This window comes from Hydra viridissima, unplaced genomic scaffold (genome assembly GCF_058129835.1).
Source record: "Hydra viridissima isolate aposymbiotic clone 2 unplaced genomic scaffold, HvirCarnegie_v1 scaffold_13, whole genome shotgun sequence".
In the NCBI taxonomy this organism is placed as follows: domain Eukaryota; kingdom Metazoa; phylum Cnidaria; class Hydrozoa; order Anthoathecata; family Hydridae; genus Hydra; species Hydra viridissima.
In genome coordinates, this window is record NW_028324312.1 from 9,424,705 (window position 1) to 9,445,618 (window position 20,914).

The 20,914-nt window shown below is 31.8% G+C and overlaps 2 protein-coding genes and 2 pseudogenes across 2 annotated transcripts; all 4 read left to right on the top strand.

Annotated features, from left to right (window-relative positions):
* Positions 1–583: 583 nt before the first annotated feature.
* On the top strand, positions 584–1,680 carry LOC145194997 (uncharacterized; annotated as a pseudogene).
* A 3,031-nt stretch (positions 1,681–4,711) lies between these two features.
* Positions 4,712–6,110, top strand: LOC149880368 (uncharacterized; annotated as a pseudogene).
* An 862-nt stretch (positions 6,111–6,972) lies between these two features.
* LOC149880369 (uncharacterized) lies at positions 6,973–10,197 on the top strand. Its single transcript, XM_090070548.1, has 4 exons — positions 6,973–7,222; positions 7,471–7,771; positions 7,989–8,150; positions 8,360–10,197. Exons 2-4 carry the CDS (start codon positions 7,640–7,642, stop codon positions 8,402–8,404), a joined length of 339 nt encoding a protein of 112 aa, XP_089926674.1. The 5' UTR covers positions 6,973–7,222; positions 7,471–7,639; the 3' UTR covers positions 8,405–10,197.
* Positions 10,198–14,614: 4,417 nt separating this feature from the next.
* On the top strand, positions 14,615–15,232 carry LOC149880370 (uncharacterized). Its single transcript, XM_090070040.1, has one exon. It carries the CDS (start codon positions 14,615–14,617, stop codon positions 15,230–15,232), a length of 618 nt encoding a protein of 205 aa, XP_089926166.1.
* Positions 15,233–20,914: the final 5,682 nt, after the last annotated feature.

Genomic DNA, 20,914 nt, shown 5'->3' on the forward strand with positions numbered 1-20,914 from the left:
TACCACTGCAAAGATTTGAACCACATTACAAAGTACTGTTCGCTTGCGAAGAACTTGTCTCCGAAGATCTTTAGATGTTTTAAATAAAGTGAGGAAGGACACAGGATCAAAATGGTGGAATATGCAGGTAAACCAGTGCAGGAGCGTCAAATCTGCTCTACCTCGCTCCGAAACAAGGGTGGAATAAGCGCATTATCTATTATTCGTTTAAAAGTTAACGGTAGGGTAGCGAAAGTCTTAGTAGACACGGGGTGTTCGAAGACAATTTTGAATAAAAAAATTCTTGCCTTAAAGTCAATTTCGATGCTCAAACTCTCAAAAGCCAACAAGCCGACATGGGCCCATCTAATTTTTACCTAGGCTACGTGGGCTGATCTGGGCCAGAGTTAGCAATATAAATTCGACATGGGTCTTATGTGGGACGCCCATCAAACCGGCCACTGCGAAGCGGCCGTCCTATTTATAGCCTGATCGGCCATGAAATATTTTTTATAGCGCCGAAATTAGGCAAATAACTTCTCTAGAGAATTTTTCCCTATCTTTGTCTTAATTTCTTTTATTTGATTTCAAATACATTACTGAGATGTCTAATAGACTATATAGCGAGCGAAGTCGACGACGTCACATCCGTTCTAGGGAAGATAAGCATTTTCGCATTGCAGCTGAGAAATCTTTTGATTTTGCTCAAGCTGAGGAGGATTTAACTTTAGAGATAAAAGCTGTTGATGGTTTTGAATATGAAAATGGAATTGGTTTGGAGGGAAATGTTGCTGATGAAGATTATTTGGTAGAAAATTTGATGGAAGTTAAAGATATTGATCTTTGTGTAGAACAATGTGATGTATACTTTGATGATAATGATTTATCAGATGAATTTCAAGAATATGAAGAAGTTGAGCACGAACCAGATAGTAATGTTCAAGAGCAGTTAGCAGAATGGGCAATTCACATGCAACTCACAATATTTCACATGCAGCCACAAATGCCTTTTTTTTCAGATATCACATTTGATGCAAGATCATTATTATCTAGCCCAAAAGTAACTGATATAAAGTCTGTTGGAGGTGCTCAATACTACCATTTTGGAATATCTCATTATTTAACTTCGATTCTTAAGGCAGCAAAAGTATCTTTAGATGACATACCAGATATACTTACACTTCGTGTAAACATTTATGGTATACATTTATCTAGAAGTTCAAATTTATGCCTCTGGCCAATCCTAGGATGTTAAAAGAAATACCCAGGCTAGTTGTGTATATTAGGCATATTCTCTGGAAAATCTAAGCCTAACCCTGTAAATGATTATTCACGGGCTTTTGTCGATGACATGATTAGTGTGTACATTTTCAAGGTAAGTATATAAATATTGCTCTACCTGATGCTTTGATTTCTGATGCACCTGCACGAGCATTTTTGAAATGTACCAAGGGTCATACAGGGTATTATAGCTGCGAGAGATGTTCACAAAAAGGGGAGTACCATAATAATCGTGTCATATATCCGGAACTTGATTCCCCTTTAAGAACTGATGTTCAATTCCATAAACTTATTGATGATGGACATCATAATAGCAAGTCACCTTTACATGACACAGGAATTGGTCTCGTTAGTCAGTTTGTTTTAGATTATATGCATCTTGTGTGTTTTGGTATTGTTAAGAAACTTATTCTCCTTTGAATATTTGGTAAGGGAACTGGGATGATTTCTGCTGCAACTGCAAATATCATGTGAAGTCAGCTTAACTCAGTTAGACCCCATGTACCAACAGAGTTTGTACGTGGGGTCTAACTGTACAAATACTTTAATACTATAATACCATACAGGGTCAATAGTATTAAAGAATAGATTGCCTCCTTTGTTATACAAAAATTTCATGATCCTTTCTGTTTCAATAAGACTTCTTTTAAGTAATGAACCCACTTCTGATGTATGCGATTATGTTGAAAAGCTTGCTAAATCTTATGGCATCAAATTTAGTTTATAATGCACACAGTCTGACATTGTACAAGATGTTCGAAAGTATGGGTCCTTAAACAACATCTTATGTTTTCCTTTTGAGAATTACAATGTTTATTTAAAAAAATTAGTTAGATGACCTTTGACCTTGTTGCCAAGATAATTCGTCGCTGTGCAGAAAAGCAGCACGCTGCTGAACAAAAGACTGATGAGGGAAAAAATAGGCGTGAGAAAATTATCTTGTAAGAAAACTCATTTTGATGGACCAATACCTGACACTTACCGTAATTTTTATCAGTTTATGAAGTATAGTAGTAACTTTTTGCAATCTGAATCTAAACAAGATAGTTGTTTTGAAATAAGTGGTACTATAATTGCAGTAAAGAATAAAAATATGGTTCTCAATCCGATTTTTGAGGTTGCAGCGACATTTACTATTGCTATCATACCTTCAAAATAGTTTGACTCAAAAAAGGAGAATATCTACTTCTGGCCACCTGCTGAAACAAATATCAAGCAACTTGTTCATAAAAAGGTAACACCAAGAGAATCTTGGAAAAAGTTTAGCAATAACAAATAAATACTTTTTTAGCTAGTTTACCAAGATTCTCTTGGTAACACCAAGAGAATCTTAGTAAACTTGCTAAAAAAGTATTTATTTGTTATTGCTTGACGAATCCTCCATCTTTCTCACATATTTTGCTCACTAGAAAAGTTTTTTTTTGTTATTTTTAAATGAGTATTTAAGCTGTTTGAGGTAACAGCAATTCTTTAATTATATGTCTTTTTATGATCCTTTTTCAGGCTAAAGTTAAACAAAAGAGTACTGCCTTCAGACTCTGAGTCTGAATATGATGATATTGTGGTTCCACCACCGAAGTCCTTCATCCCTTGTTATCCCCTGTCAACATCATTCTCTCTGATGTCATCACATTCATTAATTAGTTCTCAACCACCTTCCAGTTTCAACCTTCCTCATCCTTCTGAAACACTGTACACTACATTTTCTGAAACACTGTACACTTTCAGATTTAACAATAATGGAAGGAAAGCTTAATGAAATCAATTTCTTGAATAGTGTGGTAAGTAGAGTTAAACATGGATTCATAATCTATGCCGAGTTTTCCCAAATTTTCGAATGTTTTCTTTCCTTTTTCATTCACTTTTAAACTTTTTTTTGTTCACTTTTATTTTCGTTTCTTTTGTAGTTTATTTTACATCCTTTCAAATAGTTCGTTCTCTTTTCTTATTTTTATACATTTCGGTTTATCTTTATAACTGATTTTATTTTTGAAAAACTAAAGGAAAATTTCTCCTGATTTATAGATTTTTCTTTTTCTTTTTTCACTCTTTAAAAAATTATTTATAGTCGTTAACAAAAAGTGTCCACCGTTTGCGATGTCATTGCAAAGTTAAATCGTTAACAACATTCCATGTTTGTATTTATTTGTCCGTTATTCGTCCGAATTTGGTTATTACTACGACCGTAATGTTATATACAGGGTGACCGGAAAGTTCTGTCAGTAATCAACGTGCATATTTTCCTGTTTCCCATATTTCATTATTTGCAAGTGTCTATCATTAAATTTTTTATCAGTTTAGTACAATTCTATCTGTACAATAATGCTTATCAATTGTAACTGAATTTGTCAATAGTAACTGGGTTTGTTCTTTCTATTGTTGTCATTATGAATGTTCATTATTTGTTGATTCAACGACATTATGAGGAATGACTTACGGGTGCTGAGTTATTCAAATTAGTAAAGGTGCATGGAATTACTGAGAGATGTATTTATCGAACTATCTAACGGTTGCGTGAAACTGCTGGTGTTGAAGACCGTTAAAAGTCAGGTCGTCCACAAACAGTTCGAACCCAAGATCGTATTAAACGAATACGCGACAAAATTCGAAGAAACCCTGAAAGGTGAGCGCGAAAATTGGCTCAGGAGGAATGAGTACCCAGGGAGTCGATGAGGGAATTATTTAAATTAGAGCTTGGATTGAAACCTTATCGCAAGCATAAAGTTCATGAATTGACTGCAAATCAAAAGCTGGCCAGGTTGCAAAAATGCAAAACGTTGTTACGTCAGTATGGTCATTGTGCGGTACAGGGTGCGGATTCACAACTTTAGCATAACTCTTGCGTAGCTGAGCTTAAGTTACGAAAAACATAGGCAAAATATTTTTTGCGTAACTATTTGGTATTCACAACTTTCTCGCAGCATTTGCGTAAAGTTAAGGTTGCGCTTGAGTTACGCAAAACTTACGCAAAAACTTAAGACAAAACTTACGCTAATGTTTAACATAATTTGATATAAAGAAAGTAGTTCTACTGCTATTTATTTTTATATTATCATTTTTATTATATTAATTTTACTTTATTATTATTTTTTTAAATATTATTATTTCTCAAGAATTTCTTGAGTAGTTAGTATTATCTACTAATTACTCAAGAGTAATTAGTTTAATCTACTAATTACTCAAGAAATGAACTAATAAGCAAATAATTTTAAAGACATAAATGTACACATTACCCAATGTCTAGACGGATCAGGATCAATGTATAATATCTGATGAAGTTATCACAAAATAGCTGACACAATCAAGTTCATTAAAGTAACACAAATAACTTTTCACTATTTTGAAGTAGGTTTTTTTTGATTTTATGTATATAAAATATATGTAATATAACTATATATATATATTATATATTTATGTATTGAGTTCTATTATGTTATTTTAGTATAAAGATATGGTAAATATGTTGCTGCTTATATTTTGACAAAACTTATTATTCTAGTGTCAGAAAGCAATAAAGATTGCAAAAAAAGAGCTGAAAATTGGACGAATGAACAGTTGACTCTTTAGATTAAGCTGTACAACGAAAAAAAGCAATTGCTTGATGGAAAATTTTCTCCTTGTAATAAAGATATTTTTTATTAAGATTTAGTATGTAATATTAATAATAAGACTTTTAACGCCTATAATTTTAAAATTACATAAAAATTATTTCTAACTATCTCAAAATTTACAAAAGATGATGTTTGGAGCAAAATTGCAGACCAAGTTTCCCTGATTGGTTCTGATCGGACGATTCTCCAATGTAAAAAGAAGTTGTATGATCAGAAATCAGAGAGCAAAGGCAAAGCAGCTCGTATCATATTTAGTATGAATAAAACTGGTGGAGGTGAGAAATGCTCGGAAGAGCTCATATTTATCGATCAGCAAATGTTGTCTAAAATGCCAAAGGTTTCATACATGGTAATACTTTAGTCGTTTATTTTACCCAGCAGGCCTTCAAAGTTTTGCTTTGCACATTAAAAGAATAATTTTCTATTGTAGGGAATATCCGGCGGTGTTGACACTCTTCAATGTTCTACAACATCATACGATTCACTTACTGCAACTAAAACTACAGAAGAACTGCTAATTTCTGACACTTTAACTAGTTCTTCTCCATCTACGACAAAGGAAGATAAAATATCTATTGAGACAATTTTAACAAAAGCGGTACATTACAAATGATTTTGTCCATAAACATAAAAACAAAACATTTTTAATGTGAAAAAAACTATTTTATTTATTATCTTTTATACACTATTTTAAATCATTATTATTATTATCATTATTACTATAATGTAATAATAGTAATAGTAGTTATTTAAAATCTAAGGTATTTTTTCTTTGGCAATCCAAAATTTTTCTTCCTTACACAAAATTAAACAACTATAAAAACTGAATTCAAAAATAAATAAAAAATGCATATAAATAATGAAAATTTTAAACATTTTTTCTTAATTAATAATATTGAGTTTAAAAATGTTATAAACGTGGATTAAGATTAAGTTTAAAAATAATTTTAGGATGTTGAATCGAAGTCAATAAAGACATCTAAAAAACGGAAACTATCGCCATCAAATGTGGATACTTACATGAGCAACATGTCTAAGCTTGGTGAAGAAATTGTTGCAACCGGACAGCAAATAGCGTCTGCTTTTAATCCAACAAGGCAAACTGATCAACCTCTTTTGGAAAGTATTGCTGTAACCTTAGGATGCATTACTGAACCAACAGAAAATCTTGCGAACTCATTTGAAAAGATTGTGAGTCCCATAAAAGAGATTGCTTCAGCTATCTCAAATAATCAATAAATGTAATTATATTTCTTAATGTAAATTTATTATTAAATGTAAACTTATTATTGTCGACTGATAGATGATTTTTATTGACTTTATTTCTTATTATTAATCATATCAACATAGTTTTTACATAAAACAAGATTATTTTTTTAAATACTTCATGAGACACAGTGATGTCTATTGGAAAACAAATAGCTTTTTAAATTATTTCTTCTAACTATACCAACTCGAGTTTGGTTGGTTTGTCTTCGACCAACACTAGAACAGTTGCCATTATCTTCAGTGTTACCATTAGCGATTGCATTCCCGGGATCCCGGCCTTTTTTATGATCCCGAAATCCCGGGATTGTCTAACATCAATCCCGGGATTTCCTATAACATAGAACAAAACAAAGCGTAATGAAAGAATATATAAAAATAACAACGATTTTGGGAAAAAGAAAAGAACAAGAAAAAATAATTTTTATTTAGTATAAAATTGTAAAAAGTATTGAATTTTCCGTTGTACAATAAAATACGATATCGAAAAGGATTGATTTAGAGAAAAACAAAAGAGAAAATCTTTGCACTATGTCATGTTGGTTAGCATATACACTATTTAAAAATTGAATAGAATCTGATTTAAATAATAGATTTGTAAGCAATGTATAATACCCAGACTTTGTATCATTATACAATTAACTTAGCTGTTTGGAAATATTTTCTACGGGATGAAAAAAGCCTAACAGCGATAAGTAAATTGCCAAACTGCAAGAAGATTTTAAAAATTGGTGGTGGCTCAACAAAAGGACTTCATACACACATGTTGTCGGTGCAAAATGTGAAGGTCGAAATTCCAACCCAACTTAATATTACCGAAGAATGCACACCAAATAAACTAGAGATGGGAAACGAACCGAACCCGAACCGAACGAACCGAACTAGAACCTTATCTACGACAGAACCGAACCGAACCCGAACTTTAGTTGTTACCAAACCGAACCGAACCCGAACTTTAAAACTGTTGGGAACGAACAGAATCAAACCAACTGTTCTTACCCAAGCCAAATAGAGGCTTGAAAAAGTGAAAATTTTGCAATTCGCACATCACCACAATACATAACATGATGCATAACACACCACGAGTTTAGAATTATTTTATTCTATCTCTCATTTTAAGTGTTGGAAGAAAATGAGTTAGTAATTTTAGTAATTAATAACTACTTTTAAAATATATTTTATTTTTCACATTTTTTTCTAAATAATTTGTTTAAATCAAAATTTTTTAAAGCATAATTAATTATTTCTTTAAAAACTAAGCTAAAATTTTAAGTAATTTTTATTTTTAGAAAAAAGTTAAATATTTTCTCCCAACGTTTAAAATGGGAAATAGAACAAAATAATTCTAACCTCGCGATAAGTCTACAATTCATAACATTACTAACCAAAATGGAAATGTTGTTTCTAAACATTTGCAATATTGAGGTGTTGTTAATGTTCTGAGTTTTTATTCATATCTTAGTAGTTAATGACTGCAATAATTACATAATATTTTAGTAATAATGAGTAATAGTAAATGGACTAAAAAAGTGTTGGAGAAATTGATAACAGACGGAGCGGCTCGCTTAGTACCTGCATCATGGACAAAGAGTGAATGCTGGACACGCTTCCGTCGTGTTGAAGTTGGGGATGAGGTTTGTAGCTATACTTACTGCATATGTAATTATTTAGTTTTATAAATATTTCGATAAATCAATAATTAACTGCATCTCTCATATTGCACACAATGCCAAACTGAGCAGCATTCAGGTTTGATAATTAATTGAATATCAATTGCTAAATAGAGTCAATTGACCTTAGTTACAATACATTTTATTTGATAACTGTGAGTAATCATGTTATGATCAACAGGTTGCCAAGGAGTTTGCCGTATGTAAGCAGTGTGGATTATGGTTGTCAGTGCCAATTGGTCATACTACAACTTTACAAAGACATAATACATCACACATCAATAAGATCAATTCAGAACCTGGACAATTAAAAATGACAAGTTTTTTACCTAAAAAGACAGAGGTTAGTAAATATAGTTAGCGGATCTTGCTTTTTTCTATTTACTGTTTTAACTTTTCACTTGTTACTTGCTGCCATTGATAGCAAAATATATTTGTTACAAGTTGTTAGCAATATTTTAGAAATACAATGTTTTTTGCAGTACAAAAAAAAAGGCCATTATGTATTGGTATGTATTTAATGTCTATTGTTTATTGCTTTATACTTTACAGGTTCCTAAACACATTTGTGAAAATGCTCAACGTGCAGCCCTGTAAATGATTGCAAAAGACATTCAGCCATTCTCGTGTGTTCAGGATGATGGGTTCCGTCACTTTTCTCAAAAAATGATTGATATTGGATCGAAGTATGGACCAGTGAAACTTGAGGGTATTATGTGTGATCGAACAACGCTGTCTAAGACGCTACTACCAAAGTTCTACAACGAATGTGTTCGAAAGCTGAAAGACGAACTTGCTGGGGTTACTCATATCGCAATAACAACTGATCACTGGACCGATGACATTCTAAAATACTCTTATCAGACTTTTACAGCACATTACATTAACAGCAGTTATTGCCTTATAAGTAAGTGTGCTGGATTATTTGAGTTTAGTGAGTCTAAGACTGGCATTGCCGTAAAAGCAAAGACAACTGAAATACTTAAAAAGCTTTTCCCTCAGGCTATAAAAAGTGACAATTTGGTATTTGTGATTGATAATGGGAGTAATATGAAGTCGGCTTATCGCAACGATGTTAGACTTAGCTGTGCAGGTCATATTCTGAATTTAGCTTTTGAAAAGGCTTTGAAATCCCCTAGTGCTAATTTAGTTCATGAAATGATCAAGACTTCAAAGGAAATGGTGGGCTTATTTAAAGTGGGAAAAACCAGGAACTAAATCACACTCTCAAACAGAATGTTGCAACTCGTTGGAACAGTTAATTTTTTCTTTTGCAATCATTGTCATGCCAGTTAGATCATGTCAAGTCAGTTCTTGCTGATTCAAAGCAGTTTGACAAATTTGAGCAACTGAACAACGTTAATGAAAAGTTGTTGCATGACGTCGTAAAATTTTTGCATCCCTTTCACAAGGCTACTGTACAATTGTTACATGATAATGTGCCGACGTCCCCTTATGTATGGCCAATGCTATTTTATCTTCGATCAGTCTGTAAGATCAAGACAGCAATAGTATGCGTGATTTGAAGACAGTTTTTCTGTCCAGCTTGAATGAAAAGCATATTATTCATCCTTTGCACAAGCTATCAACACTTATTGTTCCTTCTTACAAATACTTGTCTTTTGTCAACACAGAAGATCGCAATTTTGTTTATTCAGAAATGCTTTGTATGGTGGACAAAATTATTTCTTATTACCAAATCAGGTGATACGAAAGGCAATACAGATATAGACAGCTTTAGTGAATGCAGTCATTCAGATCAGCTGCCTTCTTCAAAGAAGAATAAAGGTGACCCTGAATCTTATGATTTTCTGGCAGACTTAAAAACAACTGCCAATCCATTGTCTAACGCCGACAGTAATGACACAAGACATGAACTTGACAAATACTTGGCACTGCCCATGACAGCGTGTGATGCATTACAATTCTGGAAAGACAATAACGGTGAACATAAGCTTCCGACGATGGCATTGATTGGTAGAAAGTTGTTGGCTATTCCTGCTGCAAGTACTGCCAGTGAAAGAGTGTTTTCAGTGTGTGGGGTGACGATGAGTGAGCGCAGGGCTCGCCTAAATCCAGAAACATTAGAAATGCTGATATTTCTCAAATACAATATGCAGCCCTGATTACTAGACTGACAGTAGGCTACTTAAGCTACCGTTATCTGTGTTCAGAAAGTTACTACTTTAATGTTTTGTGCACTTTAACTGCAGCTATTAGTAACTGCATTGTTTTTTAAACTTTTAAAGTTGCAGTATAAAAGCATTGCAAATAGTTTCAACTTATTTGTAATGCTTTAACTACTTAATTTTACTTTAATTTATTTGTGTTTTATCATTGTGGATGTAAAGCTTTGTAACTAATAAAAAAAACAGTTATGTTGATACCGAACCGAACCGAACCCGAACTGCGCTTAAGACCGAACTGAACCGAACTCGAACATTAGATATAACCGAACCGAACCGGACCCGAACTTTAAAAAAAGGGTTCGATTCCCATCTCTAAAATAAACCACCAAAAATGAAATCTAAACCACTGACAGGATACTTTCCGATTTATGAAAGGGAAGATAAAACACTTTGTGCTACACTTGCTCGTTTAACGGCGTCTGACGGGCCTTTATTTAATGTGATTTGTTCTTCAATAGACTTACGTGCCGCTCTAACTGCTATGGAATTCAGAAATCTACCAGCGTCAGTAAACACAATTCGTAATCATGTAGTAGAGTACAGGAAAAAAACAAGATTAGGTTTAGTTGGTTTATTTCATCAAATTGAAGTGCGCAAGAAAACGGAATTCGGTCTGGGTGAGAGATTTTCTTTTTCTTTTGAAAACTATTAGAAAAAAGACTTAAAGACCATTTTCTTGATCTATACAGCGACATTGTGGCTATAATGACCGAGAGAGCTAGTGTTGTGAAAAAAGTTGGCAGGTTGCTGCCTGCTAACCAACAATTATGTTTTGCTCACGGCATACAACTTGCTGTAATTGATGCTCTTTGTAAAAAGAGAGAATTCGATGCAAATCAGCCAGAATTTAACAACGAATTTTCTGACAGTAGTTGATCCGAAAATGAGAACATTGAGGAAGATTTGTTGGACCACAATCATGAAAATCTAAGACCTAAAATTGAACTAAATGAAGTTCATTATGGGCCAGTCATTAAAAAAGTACGCAAACTAATGCTAAAATTTAGACGATCACCTAACAAGAACGACATCTTACAAAAATATGTTAAGGCTGAATTTGGAAAACAACTGTCTTTAATAATGGACTGCAAGACACGGTGGAGCAGCCTTCTGTTAATGCTTAAACGATTTTACAAAGTAAAAAATTGTATACAAAAAGCATTAATTAACATTTACCCAGTGCAAGATAACTCTATAGCTCTGTCACATGATGAACTGACAATATTATCAGAGATTATTTCAACTTTAGTTCCAATTAAAGCAACGGTTGAAACAATATGTCGTCGAGATTCTAACCTATTTACAGCCGACATTGCCATTAGTTTCATGCTCAAAATTAAAAGATGCTGACAATAATACAAGCAACAAAATGCGTAGAGCTTTAATGACTCGCATGCATGAACGCCGAACCGATATGAGCGGACTTCTGCAATACCTGCATAACGGTCGAAGCCTCGGTGAGGAAATAATAACAGTGCCTTCTTCATTTAAATGTCGAAAACTTTCGGAAAGATTAAATGCTTCCAATCCTGCTCTAGTAAGAGTATCAGTTGAGTCTGACATGCTGGATTTGATTGAGGAACCTGAAATGGTACATGAGTCTTAAAGCAGTACTTTAAGTACTGAAGAGGAACTTGATTGTGTTATTAAAGAAGGACAATCACCAATAAAATCAATTAGACATGAAACATTGTCATCAAAAATTCAAAAAGAAATTTTGAATTTTTGATGACAATGTTTAATGTCTAATTGATTTTATTGGTGATTGTCCTTCTTTAACACAATTTGAAAATGGGGGTACACGTGACAATTATTTAGAAAGAGTTTATTCTTTTCTAATGACCGTGAAACCGACAAGTGTCGAGGCTGAGTGGGCATTTTCCGCTGCACTGTTCAATACAAAAATTCGTAACTGTTTGGGCGATGAAACTTTGGACGCGTTATGCTTTCTGAAGCCGCATTTCGAAGCACAAAAAACATAGCATATCTCCTTATTTCTAACATAATAATTTTACATTAATTAACTTGTGAAATTTAATTAACATGCTAAAGCAAATTCATTTAACAAATAAATTTTTAGTTAAATGTACTGTTTTTATTCTACTTAATACTGTAAAGATGTTGTATCTGCTTTTTAATACCGGGATTAATCCCGGTATCCCGGGATTGATAATTTTCAATCCCGAAATCCCGGGATTGAAAAAGACCTCCGGGATTGCAATCCCTAGTTACCAACAACTTCTATGGTATCTGGATCATTTAAACAGAGTGAATTACACATGTTTTCGAGTATTACACAAGTAAATATTATTGAGCAGCACTTGGATGGGGTATATTGAAGTGTTCCACCACTTTTATGTAGACACCTCCATCGGTCTTTAAGACGTCCAAAACAACGTTCTATTTCACTTCGAACACTTGAGTGGGTTTTGTTGAACAATATTTCTTTAGGGTCTAATGCAGGACTAAATGACAGGTGATAACCCAAAAATCATGACAGGTGATAACCCATAGCCCGAATCACCAAAAAGAAACCCTGAAGCTGGATCAACCTCCAATTTCTGTTTCAAAGTTGAATTTGAATAAACAAAAGCGTCGTGACATGATCCTGGAAATTTGATAACAGCATCTCTGAACTGTCCTTCCGGGTCAACAACAAATTGGCAATTTATAGCAGAATAACCCTTTCTATAAAATAAAGTTTTTTATGAGTACAGAACAAAACTAAACTTTTTTAAAACTTATAGAAAATAAATCTAAATTAATAAAATAAATGTTTGCATCTGGTAGCATAACTTCAAATTTAACACCTCCTTTATGATATTTGAAAGGGCCTATTTAAAAAAAAAAACATCAAAGCGTATGCTCTTTAAGATAAAAAGTCTCTAGCTAAAAAAAAAAGAGCCTCTTGCTTGCGGCAGCTAAGAAATAGCTATAGACCCATAGCTGCATGGAGATCATCAATCATTATTTATCTATTATTCAATCTATTTGTATCATTCCTACATATAGATTACAGTAGTTAATATTTACAAACTTTTTTTATCTGCAAATGAAAGCTGGCTCATCAGGCCCAGTGTCACCTTTGATGGGTACCATTGTACCATCAATTAGGCCCAAAAGACCTTTAACTCCACATGCATTAAAGTATCTTCTTTTTACCTCAGCCATTTCCTCTTGGCTACTGTACCATTTTACAAGGTAGCTATAGTGTTGAATAAAAAATTTACAAAATTGATGAATTGTTCTACTGGTGCTTGTTTGGCTTATCCCAGATGTGTCTCCTAAATTTAAATAATAATAAATTTTTAGAAATATAGTTTTTTTCAATTCAGATTTAGAAACCTCTTTTTTATATTTACTAAAATATTTTAAATGAGGTTGTATGTTTTGCATATAACCATAATTATACATTTATGGTTATATGCAAAACATACAACCTCATTTAGTGATAAAATTTAGTTGAGATAAAACTGCTAAGTTAATTTTAAAGATCATGTTTGGTTTTTTGAGACTTAAAAAATCCACAATGACATATATACACTTCCTTTTAGATAATTTGCAAAAGTTGATATGAATAAGGTGAAGCATTAGCTTATTTAATTTTGTTTTAGCATTGTTACTGCAGTTTTACATATCAAAGACAAACTTATACATATTAAAAGTTCTTACCAATAGTATTTTGAAAGCTTCCTGTAGCTAGAAATCTTAGAGCAACAAGAACTTTTGTTTCTGGTGAAATAGAATTGTTTTTATCTGTTATTGGAGACAAATCATCATTTAGAGTGTTAATAATTTCTAAGATTTTATGCCGTGGTAATCGAAATTTATGACAACATTCAACATCTGAAAAATTATTAAGGACAATTCGCTGAGCTGTTCTCCAATGTTGATTTTGTAATTCCATTTCTTGAATTAATTGAATATCCATTTCAACCAAATTACATTTGAGTTTCATTAAGAATGATGGTAACTAGGTATTCATATTACTAAGAGATATATTATATTTATTTATAATATACATAAGATTTTTCTAATACTGTGAATGTGTGAGATAAACTTGAGTGGTTCTAATCATCTTTTATTATTATTACTATTATATATATATATATATATATATATATATATATATATATATATATATATATATATATATATATATATATATAAATACTAATGTTATTATGCATTTTTATTCTTTTTATTTACTTCAATAATACAACTATCATTTAATATTACTCATATAGCTTCATATAGCTTTGTAGTATGCCGATTATGAAAAAAATCTGAAATCATTTATGATAATTAAAACGCCTTTTTTAAATATTATTAGATGATTTAAAGTTACGCCAAACTTAAGTCAGAAAAATGCAGACGTTACTTTTCTTGCGTAAAGTTTGCTGAGCATTTTTTAAGAAAATGTTGTGAATACCGTTTTTTAGACTTTTTGCGTAAGTAATAACTTACGTAAAAACTTAAGTTTTTGTTTACGCAAGGTTTGTGAATACCACTTAGCGTAACTTTGAACTTAAGCAAAATTTACGCAAACTTTGGACTTACGAAAGTGTTGTGAATCCGCACCCAGGACATTATCTTTTCTGATGAAAAGTTATTCGTGATGGAACTAAGTTTTAATGCTAAAAACAATATTATGTTGTCAACATCATTAAAGGACATATCTCAATCTTCAGGAACAGTTCAGCGGTATCAGAATCAAAGTTCGGTGATGGTATGGGCAGCAGTGTGTAGCAAAGGAAAATTGCCATTGGTCTTTATCGAACGTGGCACCAAAATTAATGCAGTATCTTATCAAGAGAGTGTCCTGAAGGCAATTTTGCAACCAGAGGCCAATTTGTTATATCCCAATGGAGACTGGTGTTTTCAACAGGATTCAGCACCAGCTCATACAGCTAAAAAAACGCAAGAATGGCTCGAACAGAATTGCCCTAAGTTTATTGCTAAGGATGAGTGGCCTCCGTTCTCTCCCGAAATGAAACCACTTGATTTTTGCGTGTGGGGTGTTTTGGAGTCCAAGGTCAATGCTAAACAACATCATAACTTGGCCTCCATGAAACGAATGATGATCCGCGAATGGGAAAAATTTCCTATGGAAATAAATCGTAACGCCATACAATCATGGCGTCATCGATTATCATTGACAGTGGACCGAAAAGGAGACCAATTTGAATTATTCTTGGTATACTTACACTACATGTTACTTGATCTGTTACTGTAATTTCAGTAGTTTATGTATATTTTATTAAAAATAAATTGATTGTGAAATACTGGCAGAACTTTCCTGTCACCCTGTAATGGCGTCAACGAGAAACAAACCTTCTTATCTTTAAAGACCAATTCAACAAATTTTATTCGCTTAACGGTCTGTGTCTCCATTGTTTTACATACAGGAATATACAACCTTTAGTTATGCAAAAGGATTTGTTGGTGTCCGGCAGTGAAATATTGTTACGTCAAAAAACATCAACCGACTGCACTACATTTTGTAGATAATGAAAGTTATAATCCTGAGGCAAATCCACACCCAAAACTAAACAAAATTTGGCCTGTTTTTGATAATCTGAAAAACAAATTTAGTTCTTTCTACATTCCCGTAAGGGATGTATCTATTGATGAAAGCTTGATGATGTATAAGGGCCGTCTAGGTTGGATTCAATACATTCCATTTGAAAAGAGCTCGATTTGGTATAAAATTTTACCTGCTGTGTGAGTCAAAATCTGGCTATTTATATTCATGCATAATATTTACAGGAAAAGGCACTCTCATTAGCGACACATATAAAGACTGGCCTATATCGTCCCAGATTATCTTTGATGGAACCCTTATTGGATATAGGATATTGCCTCACAACTGATAAGTTTTACACCTTTCCTCGACTAGCAGATTTTCTCATAAAACGGAAAACAGATATATATGGGACTCTGCAAATGAACCGTTAGGATGTTCCTGCAGGAATTCAAAACAAAAAATTAAAAAAAGGAGAAATTACTGCCTTTCAACGAGGCAAATTAATGCTTTTGAAATGGAAAGATAAAAAAGATGTTTGTCTCCTGTCTACTGTACATAATCCGACAATGGAAGCTACTAAAAAAAAAAGACAGGGATAGCAATGCAATAAAAAAGCCAAAGGCAGTGCTTTACTACAACGACACTATAGGGGGGGTGGGGGTGGACGTTGATCAATTGGATCAACACCTTCATGATTACCCTCTTGCAAGGAAGACAGGTAAAAAATATTATAAAAAAGTGTTTCTCCACTTCTTAGATATAACATCATGGAATTCATTTGTTTTGCATTAAAAAAAGGAGGCAGGAGGGACAATTTAGCGTTTCGACAGATACTGATTAAAGAGCTAATTGAAAAATTCCATTCAACGTTAAAGAAAGGTAGACCAAGTTCTCAACCTGGGCCCTTACGACTGACCGGACGCCATTTTCCTGATTATGTTCCTCCAACAGAAAAAAAGCTGCTCCGTGTAGATACTGTGCTGTGTGCTGCAGTAAAAGGGAGAATAAAGGAAAGAAAAAAAAAGAAAAGAAACCAGATATTATTGTAGAAATTGTGACGTAGGATTATGTGCTGTGCCTTGTTTTATAATATATCATACAAAATCAAATTTTTAATTTTTTTCTAAATATTTACATTATGTTTTTATGTTTTATTATGTACTTATATTTAAATTCTATATAATATTTGATGAAATGTATTTACAAAAATGTGCTAATTACTCTAGTGGAACTATAACAGGTGTAAACAATTTTGGTGAACTTCCAATTATACATAAATACTAAATCAATGAAAAAAAAAACTGATCATTTTTTGATAGAAAATCCCAAACTAATGTGTGCATTAAGGGGTTAACTGATCATTTAGAGAAAGTTCTTGGTAAATTAAGGCAGGGTGCTGGTGCATCATATTTTATATTTGATCAATAAGCTGTTGAGAAAATGCATAATTTACCATGCCAAGTTGCTTCTGAGGTTTGATGCAGACTTTTCCGACTTCTCAGAAAGTTAAAATTGTGAGTGAGATTTTTGACATGTTGGATGATTTAGTAAGATCTATGAAAGAAGATAGCAAAATGGCGTGTGTTTATATTGCTAGATACATTGTTTACAAAACTGAAGTTGGTCATTCTGAAAATTTTTTAAATATTTTGAAATATATAGAAGTTATATGAAAAAACTCAATAGCGGGTGTTTAAATATTACTGGTTATAGTGTATCAGTGGGTGTTTTTTGTTGTTTTTGTAATTTCTTTCACAAAATTTGATTAGATTTTACTTAAATGGTTTTGTCGAAAATCATTTTCTAAATGTTTACATATCGTTAATGAAATTTATTTTTGTTATGTTCTTCCACAAATTAAAATCTGCAGTAAAATCTTATCGAATATGCTTATAAATAACTATACAAAACTGGCAACTTTGCGTTCTGAAAAAGAACCAGTGTAAAAAAAGTATTGAAGATGCATTTTGATTAGACAATTTTATTTTTTAAAATTGAGCAATAAATGAAATAAATCGTTTATTTTGTGTTTTACTTTGAAATTATATGCCAAAAAAAATGTCTGCAACCAGCTTTCATTTTTTCGGCTTGATTGCTTGATTGTAAGGCCTGGGGTAAAGAAAGCCTTGAATTTCACTAAACTATTTTTGGTAGAGGCACAAAAATAAACATGAAAAAAACTTTTTAACTTTGCATAAGTTAAAAAGTTTTTTTCATGTTTATTTTTAAAAAATAAGAAATCATGAGGAGTAAAAAGTAATGGTGCTTTAGAACTAATATGTTATGTGATAATAATGTTAACTTTTTAGGGATATTTTGTAAGTCTTTAGCTTAAGAAAAATTCCAAATCACTATTTTTATTAGTTCATAGGTTCAGAGTGTGAACTGTTATATTTATAATTTGTATTTTGTCTTTTTTTCTTAAGTTCAGAAATCAATATATAGATGTATCTATTTATATTTTCTCATCATCATTTAGATTTTCTTTTCAATGTATCCAGATTTTAACATGACAATGATCATAAATTTGCTTTTGGAAACCTTTACAAAAATCCACATATTTAAGAAGAACCTATAACTGAATTGGAGTTTGATTACAAGATCACCGTTTGAATATTATCTAGAAAATTCATAGTGTTTTTTTTTTTGATGAATGAGATGAATTTAAATCCTAATTCCTTCTTTGCTTATTTTTTAGTTTTGCTGCGGCGTTTGCTTAAAGGAGGAAGACCTAATGATGTTACAATTGTAACGCCTGCTGATACTGTAGATCTTAATTTAGATGCTAAGGATCTTCCATGATCTATAATTAATGAGATAGTAGTTTTTGAAATTCTAAAGCCGTTTTTTACAGCACAAGCGTGGGAGATTTTAAGAGATTTTAAGATCTCAATGTCTCTACAGAATCAATTGAGTGTAGCAGTTGCCTTGAAAGGAATCACTTTAAAAGTGTCAAGGTAACACAAAAGATAAATAAAAATTGGAACCGTGGCACATGCCTGTTTAATCCTGAACCTTGAAATTTATTGGTAATTAAAGTAGGTTATTGTTAAATTGAACAATAAACTTCATTTTATTATTAACATTAACTGTAATATTAAAAAGAGTTTTTAAAACTTATTTATGTATATTTATAATTACTATTTATAAAATATCTTTGGAATAATTGATACTTATTCAATGTAGTTGTTTTATCTCAACAAGGTGTTAGTAGTTTTAGTAATTTTAGTAGTTTATGATTTTTATTCTAAATGTAGCGGCCTCTGAAGCAATGGTCAGTGACGTAGCAAGGTCGTTAGGGGTTTAGATTTTTGGTAGAGGCCTAATGGGCAAATTTTGAATATAATATGCAAGGTGCGTTGAATGAGGAACTTTAGACTTCAGGAACGCGCTAAAGTTGTGGTAAAGTCGATGCATGCTTAAAAATGTATAATGATATACCATGGCCTACTTAAAGTATACGGCCTTATATTCCGCATATTTGCCGAAAAAATAGAAGGCCAGTTTAGTATGCGGTTCTAAATAAAAGTTTAACGAATCTACATAATTTTAAAATTGAAATATTGAAAATAAAGAATGGTTAACAAATGTTGTGTTGTTGGCTGTTTTTCTAATTATTCCAGACATGATGTGGTGCCAGTGTTTTTATTTCCTGTAAATGAAGAATTAAGAACAAAATGGATAAAATTTGTAAATAGACTAAACTGGATACTAACTAAGTCATCAGTTATTTGTTCAAAACATTTTCAGGAAAAATATTTAAAAATGGAAAACAAGAAAAAAGATTTCGTTTAATAAAGAAATTAAAACTAATACCAACTATACATCCAAATATTATACCAAAATCTTCTATACCGACAATAAATTTGGAAAGAAAATGTCCAACAAAACGTATTTACCAGAATGATCAAAGCAGTGAATTTTTTAAAAATGATTTAAAAAAAAGTTTAAATTGCATTGCTGATATTCCATGCCCAAGTAACTACCAAATGCTAAAACATAATGATCATATTGTATTATAAAAAATGTTGTTTAATGAGCTTTCTATACCAGAAGTTATTGAGTGTATACGAGTTGACAAGAGTTTACACATAAAACTATTTTATAAGGGTTGTTTAGTACCATTACCAAAATGGTTTCGTAATGGTCATAATTGTACATTAACTCGTAAAAGTATGTTTGAAAACTTTCCTGCCTATTTAAGAAGTCAAGCAGAAAAAAATTTCTCAGTTTTTGAAGAACTTGAAAAAATAAAATATCTAAAAAAACCAATTTACTCTGGGAACCTAATTTGATATGCATTATTATTGCGCTATACATCTATGCAATCCTACAAAGTACTTTTGGAAGAATTTCGATTAACATCACTTTCTTTATTTAATAAAATTTGTTCTGGTAACATTGATGCACTAAAAGCTGCAAAATTATTACTTGAAGATGGCAAAATGTCACAAGATGTCTGCATAATATTTGATGAAATGTATTTACAAAAATGTGCTGAATACTCTAGTGGAACTATAACAGGTGTAAACAACTTTGGTGAACTCTATAAAAGTGCTGTTTGTTTTATGATAAACAGTTTTAAGGAAAACATCTCATACATTATAAAAGCTATTCCAGTTGTAAAAATTGATAGTGATTGGTTAAAAAATGAGATTCTTGAAACTTTGAATCTTTTGCTTAATAGTCGGTTTGTTGTGCGAGCTATTGTGTGCGATAATCATGCAAGCAATGTTTCTGCATTTAATAAATTGTTATTAGAATACCAAAATGGATTTCATAGTTTCTCAATTTTATATAACTGCAGAAAAGTTTATTTATTCTATGATGCAGTACATTTAATTAAAAATGTGAGATACAGCTTGTTAAATCGAAAGAGGTTTTTGTTTCCCATATTTGAGTTTATTGGGTTTAAAGATGATATTACAGTTTAAGGTGGAGAAGTATCTTGGAAACTGTTTCATGACGTCCATGATAAAGATCTTGCTTTAGATCCAGATTTACGTAAAGCTCCAAAACTAAATAATAAAGTGCTACACCCAGGAAAATATAAACAAAATGTTCAAGTAGCTCTCGACTTGTTTAATGAAAGTACAATAGCTGGTTTGAAATCATACTTTCCTTTACGTGAGGATGCTGTTGGCTTAATTAATACATATTGAGTAAAAGAAAAAACTAATTAAAGTTAAGAAAGAACGAAATAAAACTTCTACAGATTATTGATAATAATTACATTTAATTTAAGTTACCATAAAAAAATAAAATTTAATATTAAGGCAGTTTTATTTATTTAAAATTCTGTACATAACTTTTTAAAATTAACTAAATCAACGAAAAGTTTTACAAATAACGAGGACTTTAAACAACGTGTTTTTTTTACTTTAAAATTTA